Raw genomic sequence first — 17,734 nt, 5'->3', positions numbered from 1 at the left:
CATCAAATTGTCCTCATTAAGTATATGTGCAAATGGATCATGAACTGGCAATATTTCAAACCTTAGAACCACCTGAAGTACCATTAAAACATAATAATATCTTGTCAGACAAGGGTGCAAGGAGCAGAGAAAATTAGCTTAGTGTCATGAAGAAGAGAAAATAATGAGGCAAGTAAACACCACTTCTCTTATGAATTGCTGACAATCTAAAAATCAGTTTTCCTCTTTGTTTTGAATAACTATTAATCCTTACCAGATATTCTTTCACGGTGTTATGATTTATAGGAACATCATTTTGGTACACAACAATGTAAGATTGAGAGTAACAGTAACAGTGATCCAAACATCATTCAGACCAATGCGAAACTTAAATAAAATAAGAACTATTGTATTTATTATTCTTACTATACTCTTGAAGGTTTACCTTATGTTGACGGTTTTTAGATAACGTAGAACAAATCTCGAACACAACATACATTCTAAATAGGAGCTTGCTGCCACCAGAGTCAGTGCCAGTGATTAAATTGACACTGATATTGTTTCGTCAGAGAAAAATGTGATCATCTGACACTATAGGTGAACAAGTCAACATCTACATTTGAATAAGTTTTGAACAATCCATATATACAATAAGTAGTCGTAAAGTTTTAATTATCACCTCGAAAAAATAAAAGTTTATTATTAATTTTTCTTTTGTTGATTTGTGAGTCTGCAGTACTGGTACACAATGACACCGCTGCATCACAGTACCATAGCACATCACAAGAGGAGCCACAACAAAATAGCACAGCCCACTGATAAAGCAGAGATGATCTGCCACATTTGGTTCCAGCTCCTCTAGTAATGTGCTATGATACGGTAGCACAGGAAGTTCGATGTGGACTAGGAAAGCAGACAAGTCATTGGGGGATGATGATGATGATGATGATGATGATGATGATGATGATAATAATAATAATAATAATAACAACAAAATCACTTTTTTGAGGTGATAATGAAACTTTATGACTATCCTGTGTATACTTCATGTCAAGTTCAGAATCTTATTAGCAGTTTTACTGTAGCTGCTGTCATGTATCACCATCAATTGTCACACTGTTGACAGTAGGATCTTGTGGCAGTGTTTTCCCCCGAGGCCTGATAGTGGATCAGTGTTGGTGCTGGATTTCCCAGAGTTGAACTAGTGGAAGTTCTCAGATTTAAAGTCAAATGACGTAACTGAAAGGGCAAGAGGGTTTCATTAGATTCACAACAATTAGAGACAACAGGATCCTCCACTGAAGCTACAGATATACTTCAAGTGATGCACCTCTTCTCCCACCACCTTGGACCGTGTGAGTTGGTGGAACGAGAAGAGGCTGTAGTCAAAGTCCTTGAGTCTTTAGTCGAATTGTCATAACAGCCCTAAAATGCCTGTTGGCAGTTACACTTGTGGCACACTGCCACCAATATTAAGTTCCATGCAATATTCATCTCACAACTACCACCTCAATTAATGAGATCACTATTAGTTTTTATTTTTATCAACCACACAACGTCTCAAAAATCTTTCATTCTGCATAATACCAAAGTCTAATGCACATCCTCATTCTTTCTGTAGTGGCCAATCTCACCAAATACATACATTTTAACCAGTCATGCAGAAGATAACCCTATGTTTGGTCAGTTCACAGCCCAAATTCACAATGAATGTATCCACAAGCATAAGCATTGGCAGAGATTCCTTTGCCAAGCTGATCAGACGTCCAGTGGAGCCCAGTAGTTGTACTCGACCAGAATCCTCAAAAGTATTGTTCCACTTAAAGGAGAGACTAGTCATTTGTTCTTGTGTTCAGAGTGTCCTTCAGCATTAACCTAAGCACACTCTTACTGCAGATGTTCTTGCAGAGAAATCATTCCCAAATATTTTCGTTCAAATGACTGTTTTCCTGGGCATTTGTGGCCAGAGAACTGTAGACTAGAGGCAGTTATCTTAATGTGGCACTGTAATGAGTGATGACAGCCAAGTATACGTAAATGTGAGTCAGTTTCTCTGTGCAAAGTGTGCCTCAATGTGCTGTCCAGCTTCATCCCTAGGCAGATGTTGTGGAATGGAGACAATTACCTCTTTGCACCACCATAGGCGATTTAAAATTCTAGTAGATGTCACTGTCACATAAAGCAAATCTTGTCACTCAACAATTATGTGATAAGCAACACGTCTACATCTGAAAAACAACTCTAGCTCTGTGGAAAAAATGTTGAGTTTTATATTAATATAAAAACTATCTTTCAATATAAACTTTGTTCTGTTGGAGGTGGGAGGGGACAGGGGATAACAGTGCATGCGCGCACACGCGCGTGCGCACGCACATGCACACACCAACAGAAAGAGAGGGGGAGGGAGAGAGGGAGAGAGAGAGGGAGAGGGAGAGGGGGAGGGAGAGAGAGAGAGAGAGAGAGAGAGAGAGAGAGAGAGAGAGAGAGAGAGAGAGCACTGGTATTCACCCAATTCAATGTGGCAATACACATAAAACCTAAATCTTGATGGGTGGATGGGGATTTAAACACCATTATTTCTCCTGCATGTGACTCCATTACCTGAACAACTGTATTCAATTACTCAGCCAAAAAAGGTAGGGAAGGAGGGGGGGGGGGGTGACAGGGATGGGGAAGGAGACAGATGGTCTGCTGTTGTGCCCTAACTATATCTTGTGAATATATCACATGGTGTAAATGTTTGCTGATTAATGCTATTTCAATGTGGTGACTGTTTGTTTCCATGGACTATTATTTATATTTCACACAGAATTTTCCACTATTGTATTGATAACGTCTGATTGACAGGACATGCTACACGAGAAACACTTGTAACTCTCCCCCAGATCCAAGGTCGCTAGCACACACCTTTGTGGTGGGATCTGACTTGGAGGTAACTGGTTCACTTCCGGATGGTGGAAGAAACTTTTAACCCAAGTATCTGGCCAGCAAGGGCAGAAGATTAGGTGGTGTGAAGTTCCTAATCACCAAACTCTGAGCCAAAGTCCTTCATTAAAATCCAATCCTCTCCAAGTATCTTGTGGAGTGAGGGTACGTGACACTGTTGAAGGTAATCCATGCGTCAGATGGAGAGTTTAAACTCGGCACCCTGCTTTGTGCTATTTAAAAGTAGGTTTTGTGTTGGCACCGGATTTCATCCTCTCCCTTCTCTCATTTTCATACAACACAAAGACGGTGCCACACTATATACATCCTTTAGAATTCCTACACTCAACAGATATACTTAGGACACTACTATTCCACAGTGTGAGGAAAGAGGCCACGATGTGTAGAAGGATAAAATCCTTTCTGATTGGGTGGTTAAACTTACTCCTCGGGGTCTCCTAGCCAACACTGTCGTAACAACTTTTTGTGAACTAACGACCTCGCCACTTAGTGCCCTGAACAGCCACTCACCATTATTGTAGTTGCACTTATTGTCATCATCATCATGAACAACAACAACAACTCTTTCTTTCTTCTAACACGGCAATTATGAAATCTAATTAGATAATAGCTACACAGTACCAAATAGTCATATACAATCATTATTTCTGTGCCTTCCAGTGAAACGTGGGAATATTAAACATGCCATGGTGATATCAGACCACAATGAATAGGCAACTGTACAGGTAGGAGAGTGTGAGTGAGTGAGTGTGTGTGTGTGTGTGTGTGTGTGTGTGTGTGTGTGTGTGTGTGTGTGTGTGTGTCGGGGGGCGCATGAGCGCTTGTTGTGCGTGCTCACATGCCTGTGTGTACTCTACCTTGAAAAAGGATTGTCTGAAGGCTAGCAAGGTTGTTAATCTTTTTTATGTGCCTGTCAATGACTCATTGTCTCTACTATTTCTTTGAGTGATTATCTTCATTCCAAATTATTTACATTCAACCAGAACTTTGTATTATTTCATTAATTCCACTTGTTTAAACAACTGTTAACACTGGAGAGATGATATAACTTACAAGCTTAACAACAATATCAGGAAAAGGATAGATTGCGACTCAGTGTAAAGATGACAAATGGCTCTGAGCACTATGCGACTTAACTTCTGAGGTCACCAGTCGCCTAGAACTTAGAACTAATTAAACCTAACTAACCTAAGGACAGCACACACATCCATGCCCGAGGCAGGATTCGAACGTGCGACCGTAGTGTAAAGATGACACATTGAATTGCAGACAGGCACAACAGAAAGACTGTTACACATTTAGCTTTCGGTCAAAGCCTTCTTCAAAAAAGAAAACCCACACACATCCACACAAGCAAGCACACCTCATGCACACATGACTGCTATCTCCAGCAGCTCAGACCGGAATGCAACTGTCATGTTGAACAAAAGCAGCAATCTGGAGTGTGACAGGAAAGGGCAGAGGGAGGGGTAGGGATAAGCAGGGTAAGGGTGGTGGAGAGAAGAGTTCTGTGTGGTGGAGCATGCAGGGACTAGATGATGGAATGACAAGACTGCCAGGCAGAGTATTAGGAGGCTGTGGGGTAGAGCGCAGTACACAATGAGAGTGAGGGGACATGTGAAAAGGAGGAGGCGATACGACATAGGGGGGCAGGAACCGTTGGGTGGAGGGTGTGGGGACACTAGATTATCGCAGGTTGAGGCTACAGTAACCTACTGCCCCACACCCTCCACTCACCAGTTTCCGTGATTTTTCACATGTCCCCTCACCCTCACTGTGTGTCACTTTCTGCCCCACAGTCTCCCAGTGCTGCGCCTGGCACTCTTCGTCATGCCATGATCTACTCTCTGTATTTTCAGACAAACAGCATGCCTCCCGCCCTCCCACCTGTTCCCTGCTATTCCTCCCCCTTCCCTGCCCCATTCCAGATTATTGCTTTTGTTCAACATGACAGCTGCATTCTGCTCTGACCAGCCATAGATGGCAGTCATGTGTGTTTTCTTTTCTGAAGAAGGCTTTGGCTGAAAGCTAAGTGTGCCACAGTCTTCTTCTTGTGCCTGTCAACAAATGCAACGTGTCATCTTTACAGTGGGTATCCTCTTCCCAATAATGTTGATATTCCAACTTGGACCTTCCATTATATGCTTAATAGTTATTACACAAGGGTAATCTCAGTTTGGCTTCTATAATGTATCAAATGGGAAAGAACAGTAGACTCACAACTGCATTTACACAATACTGAAATAAATGTCTTCACAAGATGTCATCAGCACCTGCCAAAGGGCACTGTATATGTTAACTTATAAAATAATATTGATATAATAGAACTATCACTATGCCTACCTTTAATTTGGCCTGTATCAGATGCCACTGCTTTTGATTGGGAACTCTTTAAATCCTGAAGTCCTCCGAGAGATCCATCAGTGCTTTCCTCATGTGGTTCATCAATTGAAAGCAGAGGTGAGGCAAGGCTTTCAGATTCACTGTCTCTCGATTCAAGTTTTGGTATCACTTTTGGGGGACATTCAGGTTCATTCGTTTGCTGATGTTGCTCCCAGGCTTCTGCAGATGATGCTGACTGTCGCCGTAATCGCTCTGTTGTTGTTCTCGATGTTGGTGTCAGGGCAAGAGGGGTTGATGGTAATGGTGGAGACTGAGATTGCTGCACAGTACGTTGCTTCTTTGGAGGAGACTGCCCATCAACTGGAATAGGTTCTTGTGGGCTTGGAGACTTTTTACACACTCCCATCTGTAATATAAAGCAAGTAATATTAAATCCAAATGTCAGCCATTGCAGCTAAAACAACACTTGCTATGGATATAAATTATGTGTTTCCTGTTTCTTAAGCACCAAGATCAGTAATGAAAATTCAACAATGCTATAACTTCAATCCATTACTGAAAAACACACATTTAAAGCCGATCCTGAAGGGTAAACTTGGCAAGAAGTCTAAATTATAGATGTATAGATATATAGGTGTCTAAATTATAGACACCTTGGATGACAAATACAATACAGTTCTTCAAACCTTTATCACTGTCTTTGATAGCTCTTTCCCATTAAAAAGAATTGCACGCAGATATGGAGTTTTTATTAAGCAACTATGTATAATTCATGGCATAACAAGTAGGAGGAAAGAGGAGCTGTGTCACAATAAGCACAATCAGAGTTCAGTAACAGAATGTTATTGCAGATAATAATGCAAAGCGCTGCAAAATGTTATCAGATACACTAAAACAATGCTTTACCCCTAGAGAGTAGAAAGTTCTCAGAACAAAATCAAAACCATATGGTCAATTGTGAAAGAGACATCTAGTCAGAACGTGGGTAATCAATATGTTACATCCTTCTTGTGTTTCTGTTGGTGATCCACCCAAGATACGCAAAATATAACAATCACTTTTTGTCAATGATCAGCAAGTTAAATCAAATTTTTTTGTACAGGTAAATATGCAGCACTATTGAAAGCTGGTGTTCCAAGGTAACTATAAAACACCCAGCTACAGGAAACAAGCAAAGATGAAATTGAATCAATTACTACATCATTAAAGAGTATATGTTCACATTGATATGATGAAATTTCAAGTATGATTATGAAGATCATATATTTTTTCTGTACTGTCACCAGCACTGTCTCTCTTTCATGTGAAGTCAATTTTCCAGGCAATCTGAAATACTCGGCAATGAAATCACTTTATCAAAAGGGTGAAAGAGAGAATGTAGACAATTATTGACCAATGTCTTTGGTACTAGCATTTCCAAAACCTTTGAGAAAACAATGTACTGGACAGGAGTGGCACATCACAGTACACACAATTTGCTGTCAGACTCGCATTTTGGCTTCAGGAAAGGAGCATCCACAGAAAACGTAATATATTCTTGTGTATGAGGCACTAGCAGGGTTAAACAGTAGACTGAGGACAGTAAGTATTTTCTTTGATTTAACAAAAACATTTGATTTTGTGTACCAAGTAATACTTTTGCAGATGCTGGAACATTATGAGATTAGGGGAAAAGCTCAACAATGGTTCACTTAATAGCTGAGAAGTAGAAACCCGAAGGTTGTCCTTCAATGCCAACAAACAAGGATGAGATGATACAAGCATTATTGTGAGAAACATAGTAATATAAATTATTCAACTAATAGTGTGGTCAGTAACATCAGCACGGACAGCAAATTAATGTTTAATAGCAACAAAACACAAAGACAGGGCTGCCAACTGTTTTTTATGTGAAAAAGGTGATGAAATAAAAAAAATTTGGTCAAAAAGTGGCTAACTTTATTCACTACAAGCTGTTACCCATGGCTGCACCCACATATCAGTAGCTTTGTAATGATGAGTGATGGTGATAAGTAAGTGATTGTACATTTAATGACATCTGCTGCCCTCACGTGTCTGCCTGTTCAGATAAGCAAAGCTAGTGTTCTGCGACCTACTCTCCCCTATCTCAAGTTGCCACAACGTGCAATGCATCATGCATCCAAGCATTATGCCACTGATGCAGCTATATATTATAAACCATTTAGATTATGCAACAAACAATGTGGAACTATTGATTACACACTGAAGATTGTATAAGCATTGTATTAATTACTTTGAATGTTACCACCTACAACATATCAACCAATAAAAACATTTTCACAAAGAATAAATGTTTTTCCCTAATTCATGTAATATTCTTGAAGGCATTAACTACCTCATACTACACACTTTCTAACATAGCTTACATTCTTCCTCATTGTTCAAGCTATCTCCTTACCAAATTTCATTGAAATTGGTTCAGCGGGTTAGTGATGATAAATTTTAACGTGACGCATGATGTAGTCTTTCTTGCATCTCAAGAGTTTATGATGTCATGGATACTGAACTATATGTTGTACAATAATATAATTTTGCAGGTACATTAAATGGTATATTGAACACTGCCTGCAAAAGGTGTGTGAATACAGCTAGTAGTAAAGAAGCAATAAATTAAAATATCATGGCTGATGTGACAATTTCACTGCATGAACAGCAAAAAAGTAGTAAGTGATAAACTTTCTTCCTTTCATCAATTTGTGGGTGTTGTAAATGAGAAACAGTTTTGTAGAGTTTGAAATTGCGTGTATAGTTTGTTGCAGGTCACTAAATGCTCTCATTTTCAAATACTAAATGAAAAAAACCTGATATTTGTGTGTTGTGGCCTAAACTTCTTTTTCACACCCTCCCTTTGATAGGTAGGCGGTTCATACCCCCACAGTGATTCTTTCCAAACATTACGTGATATGTGTACCAAGTATCTACATCTACATCCATGCTCCGCAAGTGGAGGGTATCTTGAGTACCTCTATCGGTTCTCCCTTCTATTCCAGTCTCGTATTGTTCATGGAAAGAAAGATTGTCGGTATGCCTCTGTGTGGGCTCTTATCTCTCTGATTTTATCCTCATGGTCTCTTCGCGAGATATACGTAGGAGGAAGCAATATACTGCTTGACTCCTCGGTGAAGGTATGTTCTCGAAACTTCAACAGAAGCCCGTACCGAGCTACTGAGCGTCTCTCCTGCAGAGTCTTCCACTGGAGTTTATCTATCATCTCCGTAACGCTTTCGCAATTACTAAATGATCCTGTAATGAAGCGTGCTGCTCTCCGATGGATCTTCTCTATCTCTTCTATCAACCGTATCTGGTACGGATCCCACACTTGTGGTGAGCAATGTTCAAGCAGTGGGCGAACAAGTGTACTGTAACCTACTTCCATTGTTTTTGGACTGCATTTCCTTAGGAATCTCAGTCTGGCATCTGCTTTACCGACGATCAACTTTGTGTGATCATTCCATTTTAAATCACTCCTAATGCCTACTCCCAGATAATTTATGGAATTAACTGCTTCCAGTTGCTGACCTGCTATGTTGTAGCTAAATGATAAATGATAAAGGATCTTTCTTTCTATGTATTCGCAGCACATTACACTTGTCTACATTGAGATTCAATTGCCATTCCCTGCACCATGCGTCAAGTACGGTTGGTATCAGTTCAGTGGTTTCGGAGGAGATGTGAAACACATGTGATATGGTCCTACTCAAGTCTGGATTTATTGTCAAGTAGGAGTGAAAGTGGGAGGGCTAGGCCTGGTTCCAGGGGATTGTGCAATACAGGCTCCGACAGAGATAGCGAGTGGCATGCCTCAGAGTAGGCAACTCTCTCAACCAAAATACACGCCCAAGGTATGGGGTACAGGATGTGGAACATCGGAAACCAATGTCGGCCCTGCAATTATCATAAATACGGACATTTCTTGTCTTCCCAAACCTTAAGTCGGAAGAATGTTCGATAATGATAGGTTAATTCTCAGACCTGTTGCGACTAAACACACACACACACACACACACACACACACACACACACACACACACACACACACACACACACAAAAACAGTACATATGTACATAAAACTAGAAAAATGTAATGAACAAGCGACAAGCCCAGAATACTAGAGCTGATGGCTGTAAACTACCAGGTAAACCTGCTGCAGGCAAGACTATTAAATGCCCAGACTTATTTAACCTTTTAAATATTAACAGACATAGATAAAGGACTACAACAAGATAATCATTGAAGCAACAAGTAACAGGTGTTACTGACAACAGTAATACTTAGTCGCCAGACCTGCTATGAGCCAGCATATACATACACTCCTGGAAATGGAAAAAAGAACACATTGACACCGGTGTGTCAGACCCACCATACTTGCTCCGGACACTGCGAGAGGGCTGTACAAGCAATGATCACACGCACGGCACAGCGGACACACCAGGAACCGCGGTGTTGGCCAACGAATGGCGCTAGCTGCGCAGCATTTGTGCACCGCCGCCGTCAGTGTCAGCCAGTTTGCCGTGGCATACGGAGCTCCATCGCAGTCTTTAACACTGGTAGCATGCCGCGACAGCGTGGACGTGAACCGTATGTGCAGTTGACGGACTTTGAGCGAGGGCGTATAGTGGGCATGTGGGAGGCCGGGTGGACGTACCGCCGAATTGCTCAACATGTGGGGCGTGAGGTCTCCACAGTACATCGATGTTGTCGCCAGTGGTCGGCGGAAGGTGCACGTGCCCGTCGACCTGGGACCGGACCGCAGCGACGCACGGATGCACGCCAAGACCGTAGGATCCTACGCAGTGCCGTAGGGGACCGCACCGCCACTTCCCAGCAAATTAGGGACACTGTTGCTCCTGGGGTATCGGCGAGGACCATTCGCAACCGTCTCCATGAAGCTGGGCTACGGTCCCGCACACCGTTAGGCCGTCTTCCGCTCACGCCCCAACATCGTGCAGCCCGCCTCCAGTAGTGTCGCGACAGGCGTGAATGGAGGGACGAATGGAGACGTGTCGTCTTCAGCGATGAGAGTCGCTTCTGCCTTGGTGCCAATGATGGTCGTATGCGTGTTTGGCGCCGTGCAGGTGAGCGCCACAATCAGGACTGCATACGACCGAGGCACACAGGCCCAACACCCGGCATCATGGTGTGGGGAGCAATCTCCTACACTGGCCGTACACCACTGGTGATCGTCGAGGGGACAGTGAATAGTGCACGGTACATCCAAACCGTCATCGAACCCATCGTTCTACCATTCCTAGACCGGCAAGGGAACTTGCTGTTCCAACAGGACAATGCACGTCCGCATGTATCCCGTGCCACCCAACGTGCTCTAGAAGGTGTAAGTCAACTACCCTGGCCAGCAAGATCTCCGGATCTGTCCCCCATTGAGCATGTTTGGGACTGGATGAAGCGTCGTCTCACGCGGTCTGCACATCCAGCACGAACGCTGGTCCAACTGAGGCGCCAGGTGGAAATGGCATGGCAAGCCGTTCCACAGGACTACATCCAGCATCTCTACGATCGTCTCCATGGGAGAATAGCAGCCTGCATTGCTGCGAAAGGTGGATATACACTGTACTAGTGCCGTCATTGTGCATGCTCTGTTGCCTGTGTCTATGTGCCTGTGGTTCTGTCAGTGTGATCATGTGATGTATCTGACCCCAGGAATGTGTCAATAAAGTTTCCCCTTCCTGGGACAATGAATTCACGGTGTTCTTATTTCAATTTCCAGGAGTGTACATTAAAAATAAGGAAGTTTAAACAGCTATATATATATATATATATATATATATATATATATATATATATATATATATATATATATATATATATATAAACTGTGTTATCTTGTTGACAACGCTAATAATCAGTCACCAGACCTGCTGCGACCTAACATACACAACATACATAAAAGGGGCTTAAACTGAAATATATATATTAAAAAACTAAAACTATGTAATCAACCAAGTCCAAGCCGAGATTACAACTGCTAGTGGCTGTAAAACATTTGGTAATAACAGTATTTTCAACTGTACGCTGATTGAGCACTCAACGGCGCTCTGTCGAAAGGCTCCTCTAGTTTCTTGCCGTTAAACAAATTGCTATTCAATGGTGCAAGTTAACAACAGCAATATCAATGGCACTCTGTCAAAAAAGTTGTAATCCTGCCAACAGTATTTAATAAACACAGAGCAACGACGTGCTTCGTTATAACAGTAATTTCAACTGTATGCTAATTGAACACTCAATGTCACTCTGTCAAAAGGCTCCTCTTAATGCTTGCCGTTAAACAAATTGTGATTCAACAGTGCACGTTAACAACAACAGGAAAATTCGGGGAACACTGCAAGAAAGCCACGACACGAATCCGCAAGATGCAAACTTGCAGATCAAGTTGACAACGGTGAACACACACACACACACACACACACACACACACACGACCACACGACCACACGACCACAGGCAGATTCAAACTGTCAAACAGTGAGCGTCACTCTACCAGGAGGCAATCTCACCGATGCAACCTTGTGGGCAGCAAAATAAATAGCAAACAACCGGCACATACTAGCAACCAAGAGTATAGTCTGCGTGCGGCAGCTTCGAATACCAAAGGCCACAGTTTCACAGACAAACTGCCACAGTTTAAACCACCACATCCTCTTTAGGTGGGGGGAGGGGGGGGGGGGGGGTGTTACAATGCATAAGGAAAGAGCAATCTTACCACAAGTCGCCAAGGAACTCGGTAATACAAACGGCAGGACATTATGCCTCCAGGCACATCGCCACAATGCCCTTCTGGATGAGTCGCAACAGAAACTGCGATGAGGTGTGGCTTCCCAACTCAAAACAGCTCACTGTACGATACAATCCCGATCGCGAAACGCAGCCGTCCACACAGGCCACCTACCCCAAACTTCCCGTCACTAGTATGTCCTCATTTTTATAATGTATGGATATCTTTTTTTCCCGTGACCCTATTTTCATGAACTAAAGCCTATACAGGGCCACAAGTTATGCTCAAGTTACCTGTGAAAACCTTTATTCTAATATCGGTCAAAAGTAACATGCTTCGAACTTATTTTACTTTTTTTTTTTTCACTGTATAAAGTGAATATCACATTTCAGTGTACTTCATGGATATAAATGACATGACTTTGGATGTGGTTTGACCACTATTTACTTATAATCACATAATTTGTGTACAGTTTGCAAACTTTCCACTTTTATTAGCAAACATTTTATATCGCAGCAAAGCACATGTACTAAAAGTAAGTCAACCAAGGGAAAATCCAGGATGGAATGTAACAATATTAGAGAAGGAAAGTTGCCACTCACCATATAGTGGAGATGCTGAGTCGTGATAGGCACAACAAAATGATTCACACAATTATAGCTTTTGGCCATTAAGGCCTTTATCAGCAACACACACACACACACACACACACACACACACACACACACACACACAGTGTGGTTTCAGTTGTCTGAGACTGCATTTGTGTGTGTGTGTGTGTGTGTGTGTGTGTGTGTGTATATATATTGCTGACAAAGGCCTTAATGGCCGAAAGCTATAATTGTATGAATCATTTTGTTGTGCCTATCGCGACAGCATCTCCACTATATGGTGAGTGGCAACTATTCTACTCTAATATTGGTACTAAAAGGAAGAACAGATAAAAAGAAATAAGTATGCAACTGCACAGAAAACTTCATTAGAGTTATTAACACATTTAATTCTTTGATTTTTTTCTTAAAATGTTAAAGAACCTTTCCTTTTATTAACTCCTGAGTGGAGAACATCTCTGTCTTGTTTCTGATTCCAAACTTCTTTCTGGACCTGAAGACCACCTGTCAAAATGGCCCGGGTAAGTCTTGCTTCTTGAAATTCTTTCTTCCATGAGGAAACCTCACATCTTTCAATAGCTTCAGAAGTCAGCTTATTAGCTGCCATGAGTTCTTCCTGGTGTCTGTTTCATTGAGGTATTTCTTCATATGATGAAATCATCTATTTCTTCACAGCAAGTTTTTGCTGACTTTTTCCTCCTGAGATGCTTTTTTTTCCTCTTCATATTTTTCCCCCCCTTTCCTTCTTTCTTTCTTCTTCTAGGTTGACAGGTTTTTCTGAGAGGGGGTGCACAGTGCTCTGTAAGATATCTTCTTGTTGTAGAAAAAGCCTTTGAAACTCAGCATTCCCTTGAGACAGAGCTAGAGCTACTTTCACCACTTTACTTGTCTGGGGGTATTTTGGTTCTTCTGTCATACATTTCACACTGATGAATTTATTCCAATAGCTGTCAACCAGAGATTGTGTTGTGCTTAAACTTAACATTGGTTTCCAACCAGAGAAGCTTTCATTCGTACAACATCAAGTCACAATTAATATCCAGCGGCAATGCTTTCACAACATTTGCAATATCTGACACTTTTTGCTGCTGTTCTGTTACACAGATGAAGACATTAGAACACTACAGATTCCCTTGACCCTGTCACATTGGGTTTAAGAAGAATTACTTACAGGTCTCAGTAAAATATATTATGTGTCAGGAACTGAAGGTGGTCCTTTTCAGATACCTGCTGGAGAGCTGCTGTTACATCATCACCACGAAACATGACTTGAGGCAGTAACTGATTCCTGTAAGATATCTTCTGCTAGCTCACAAGTCTTCAATACTAATGGTTTACAAATTCTTCCTTGCAGCACCTGAACAGTGTGAGCCAAGTGTATCAATGGTTTCTTTTTCTGGAATGTTCTGGTGAACTGGGTAACAATGTGTGCAAAGAAGCAAATAAATTCAGTCAGGCTTTCATAGTAGGTTTCTTCAGAAGCTGAACAATCTGTGTGTATCCACTGCAGGATTCCAGAGCAGACATCTACGGTGGAATAAAATACAAGAAATATTTAACACCATCCCACTGCAGCTGTTTTCAGGTTTAACCTTTGTGATAGGCTATGCTTTATGAAATGAAGCCTATGCAATAACAGTTAATGCTATATGTCTGACAAGTCTTCCATTCTTTGCAGCCAACCACTGACAAAGTTATAAACAGACATATTCAGGTCAGAAGCATCCTCTTCTAGATGATGCAGTCCTTTTAAGAGAGATGTTAAGAACTGGCATTCACAATTTCGCTGATGTTCCTGAAATGAGTGTTGCTGGTAGACGTCATAGGGTGTACTGAATGAGGATCATCTTTAACTTCCATCTGGCCATTTTTAAACCTTATGAACCACTCGTAACGCCAAGTGTGACTTAAGCACTCATCACTGTAGGCTTCCTACATCCTATGGTGTGTCTTTGTAAAAGTTTTCTCTAGTTTCATACAAAATTTAATGCAGATGCATTGCTTCTCTAACTCGACCATCTCAAAATTCGCAAACTATGTGACACAATGTTCTACTCAATACAGCACAGAACAATAACTAACAGACATAAAACAATGAAACTTCCAGCAGTTACACATTAAACACAGGAGTGTGCAGGAATGCCAACCTGCATTTCACTCCAACACACCATTGGCACGAAATTACAAAAGTTCCTGAATTTTTCGAACAGACCTCTTAGCTCTAAGGCAGTGTGAACTTAATCTCGGGTGTTTCACCTTAAATGACACACAGAGCGATAAGTTGTAACATCCAAAAACATAAGTAACTGAGGGTGGATAAAGACAATAGGTTAACCTAAACAGCATCTAATACTGATAACTTCCAGGCAGATGAAAGTTAATTTAATCAAGTAGTGAAGTCATGGATTGGAAAGTAAGAACAAAGTTTTAATTATGAGCATGTTAATTCTTGCCTATCTGTATTAAAATTGGAGGCAGATTTAGGCCTTACAGGTGTACCAGAGAATGAAGATGATGGGAATCTTGCAAGTGTTGACTTAGAGGGCAACAATATAGGACAGAACGTGCTTGATCTGGCACAGTTGTACATCAGTTGTACAGGTTTCAGTTAAGCCATGTATCATCCCTTGTAATAAAACAATTGTTTTCATTGTAATCAACTGAAACACAAAAAAGAGCTTTTGTCTATAATATTACCGAACATCTGAAAAAGATCTGAAGAAACTGTTTCAATACTTGTGAAGATTACAACTTTTGTAATCTCATTTTTAGGGTCATGAGGAGGTTAAAGCCAAAAGCCACCCTCACATGGGACATGTTTCTCATGGCAAGGCACCCCAGATGTGGTATCCATCATGGTTGTCACACACTTTTGAACGACCTACTAAATCTCATGGAATGAGCTCCTCATCGTAACTTGTGACTACAGCACCCTCCAGCTGCAGTTGTTGGCTGCATCTGACACACTAATTACACAGTTTATTTTAACAAAAAAAGATATGTGAAAAATAGCTATTTTAACTCTGTTAGATATTGTTGAAGAACAGTGGAGAAAATTGTAAAGTTGAGTCTGTACTCATCAATGGCTCGAACAGTGCCTGCTGGTAGAGGAATGCTACGTATGTGGCAAAACGACCTGAGATACATACTAGTAGAAGTTATTCATTAACTCAATTGAATCTCCATGACACTTTCAGTTTTAAACTGAATATACAGTCTAATATCAGTTTGTGCACGCACAATATCCACATTAATATGATGTACTGACTAGCATCACTCTGAAGTAATTTATTTCATCACCTAGGTTTCAAGATCAATATTCATTTCGTAATTTCATTTAAATGGAAGTGGAGATTTTTTCAAAGCTACTTACTGTCACTGAAAGAGATTTTTACTGGCATCATACTAACGTGACACAGTCCATTAAACCAAGTGAGATATCTATCTTTTACACAATGGTTCACCAAAGCAAAAACTTTCAGTGTGCAACCAACTTGTTCTTTACTTTCTGACATAGACTGGTAGTCAAATTAAGTTTTCTGACCACTGGGTAAACATTTCAGTCATTGATCTATGCAACAAGAATTGCAGCACATACATTATTTATAGTAAATAACATTGACTACTGCAAGTAATACTTTATTAAATTAATAGGAAGTCCCACAATCCCTTGGAAAATAAAAGATAACAATAAACAAATAAATAAATATAATTCTGGAGGTAGCTAGACACAAACCAAGCAGCTTTCTCTTAATAGTTTATAATGCTATCAACTACGCTATGGCTCAACCATGACAGCAGCACCTAGATTATATAGCAAACAATGTCTAAAGGCTGAAACTACAAATGTCATTTCCTATTTCACTATGACAAATTGTTCCAAAAATGATACATTTTGGATAAATCATCATCACTGAAACAGTACTTAAGTTATAATATGGGAAGCCACAAATAGAGTATATGACCAGAAAATTGATTCATGAATATAAAAAATCAGGTCTAAATGTAAACATGAATAAAACAAAGTACATGGTAATTGGTGGAGTGAATGGAGACTTAATATTAAAAGAAGGGATGGGAACAATAACAGCTACTGAGGAATATAAATATTTAGGTGTGAAAATTACAAATGATGGGAAACAGGACAAAGAAATTAGATCAAGAATAAATTCTGGAAAGACGACAATCTCTTTATTGAATGGAATTCTCTGGGACAAACACATAACAACTGATAACACAATAAGGATTTTTAAAACAATAGTTAGGAGCATTATTACATATGGTTCAGAAGTGTGGACAACAAAATGGCAACTGAAATCAAAATTATTAGCCACAGAAATGGATTTCTGGAGACGTTCAGCAAGAATATCAAGACGAGAAAGAATAAGAAATGAAGTAATCAGAGACAAGATGAAATGTAAAAATTCAATTATTGATTTCATCGAGCACAAACAACTTAAATGGTATGGACACATCAGATGAATGGAACAGGAAAGGCTACCAAAATGCATAATCGACTGGGTACCAATTGGAAGAAGAAAAAGGGACGACCACCTGATACATGGATACAGGGAGTTCAGTCAGCAATGAGGAAGAACAACATTCCTGAAGATTTATGGACAAATAGAGAAGAGTGGAGAACAATAATTAGTGACTTACTGTAATCTAAAATAGGTGCTGGAAAAATGTACTCACATTGTAAATCCAGAATAATAAAACAAATATGAAAAGTTTTAACTACCAAGAGTAGTTTCCTGCCATTTTATTATAAAAATGCCACTAAAGGGAACACATCTTCGTGAGATCCTCAATGTTCTGGTGCTTTGAAATAACTTATATTCATATCATGGCTAATATAACATAATAGGCTAAAGTCTGCCATGGCAGATTCTTCCTTTCACACTTTGTAATTTAATGGAATGTGAAATTCCATGCTGTGACATCCAGCTCTTCATCTGCAAACATTTTCACATCCGGTGAGAGGATGCCTTAAGCTTAAACTTACAATGTGTCATCACAGAATTCCTGTATCCCCAACCCCCTACACACACACACACACACACTGTAAGACCTCAGGAAAAAAGGATGGGGGATGTGGTGGA

The 17,734-nt window shown here is 40.5% G+C and overlaps 1 protein-coding gene across 2 annotated transcripts in view; it reads right to left on the bottom strand.

The window, feature by feature from the left end:
- The window catches only part of LOC126457045 (protein tramtrack, beta isoform-like), a 197,830-nt gene that overhangs the window by 107,052 nt on the left and 73,044 nt on the right, over nt 1–17,734 (bottom strand). For both annotated transcript variants that reach the window (XM_050093033.1, XM_050093034.1), the window contains exon 4: nt 5,269–5,674. In XM_050093033.1, coding sequence (XP_049948990.1) covers nt 5,269–5,674 — 406 coding nt within the window. The remainder of the gene's footprint in view (nt 1–5,268; nt 5,675–17,734) is intronic.

The sequence above is a fragment of the Schistocerca serialis genome, chromosome 2, assembly GCF_023864345.2.
Source record: "Schistocerca serialis cubense isolate TAMUIC-IGC-003099 chromosome 2, iqSchSeri2.2, whole genome shotgun sequence".
Classification (NCBI taxonomy): Eukaryota; Metazoa; Arthropoda; class Insecta; order Orthoptera; family Acrididae; genus Schistocerca; species Schistocerca serialis.
Note: the sequence above shows the minus strand (reverse complement) of the source record. Positions and strands in the feature narration are given on the sequence as shown.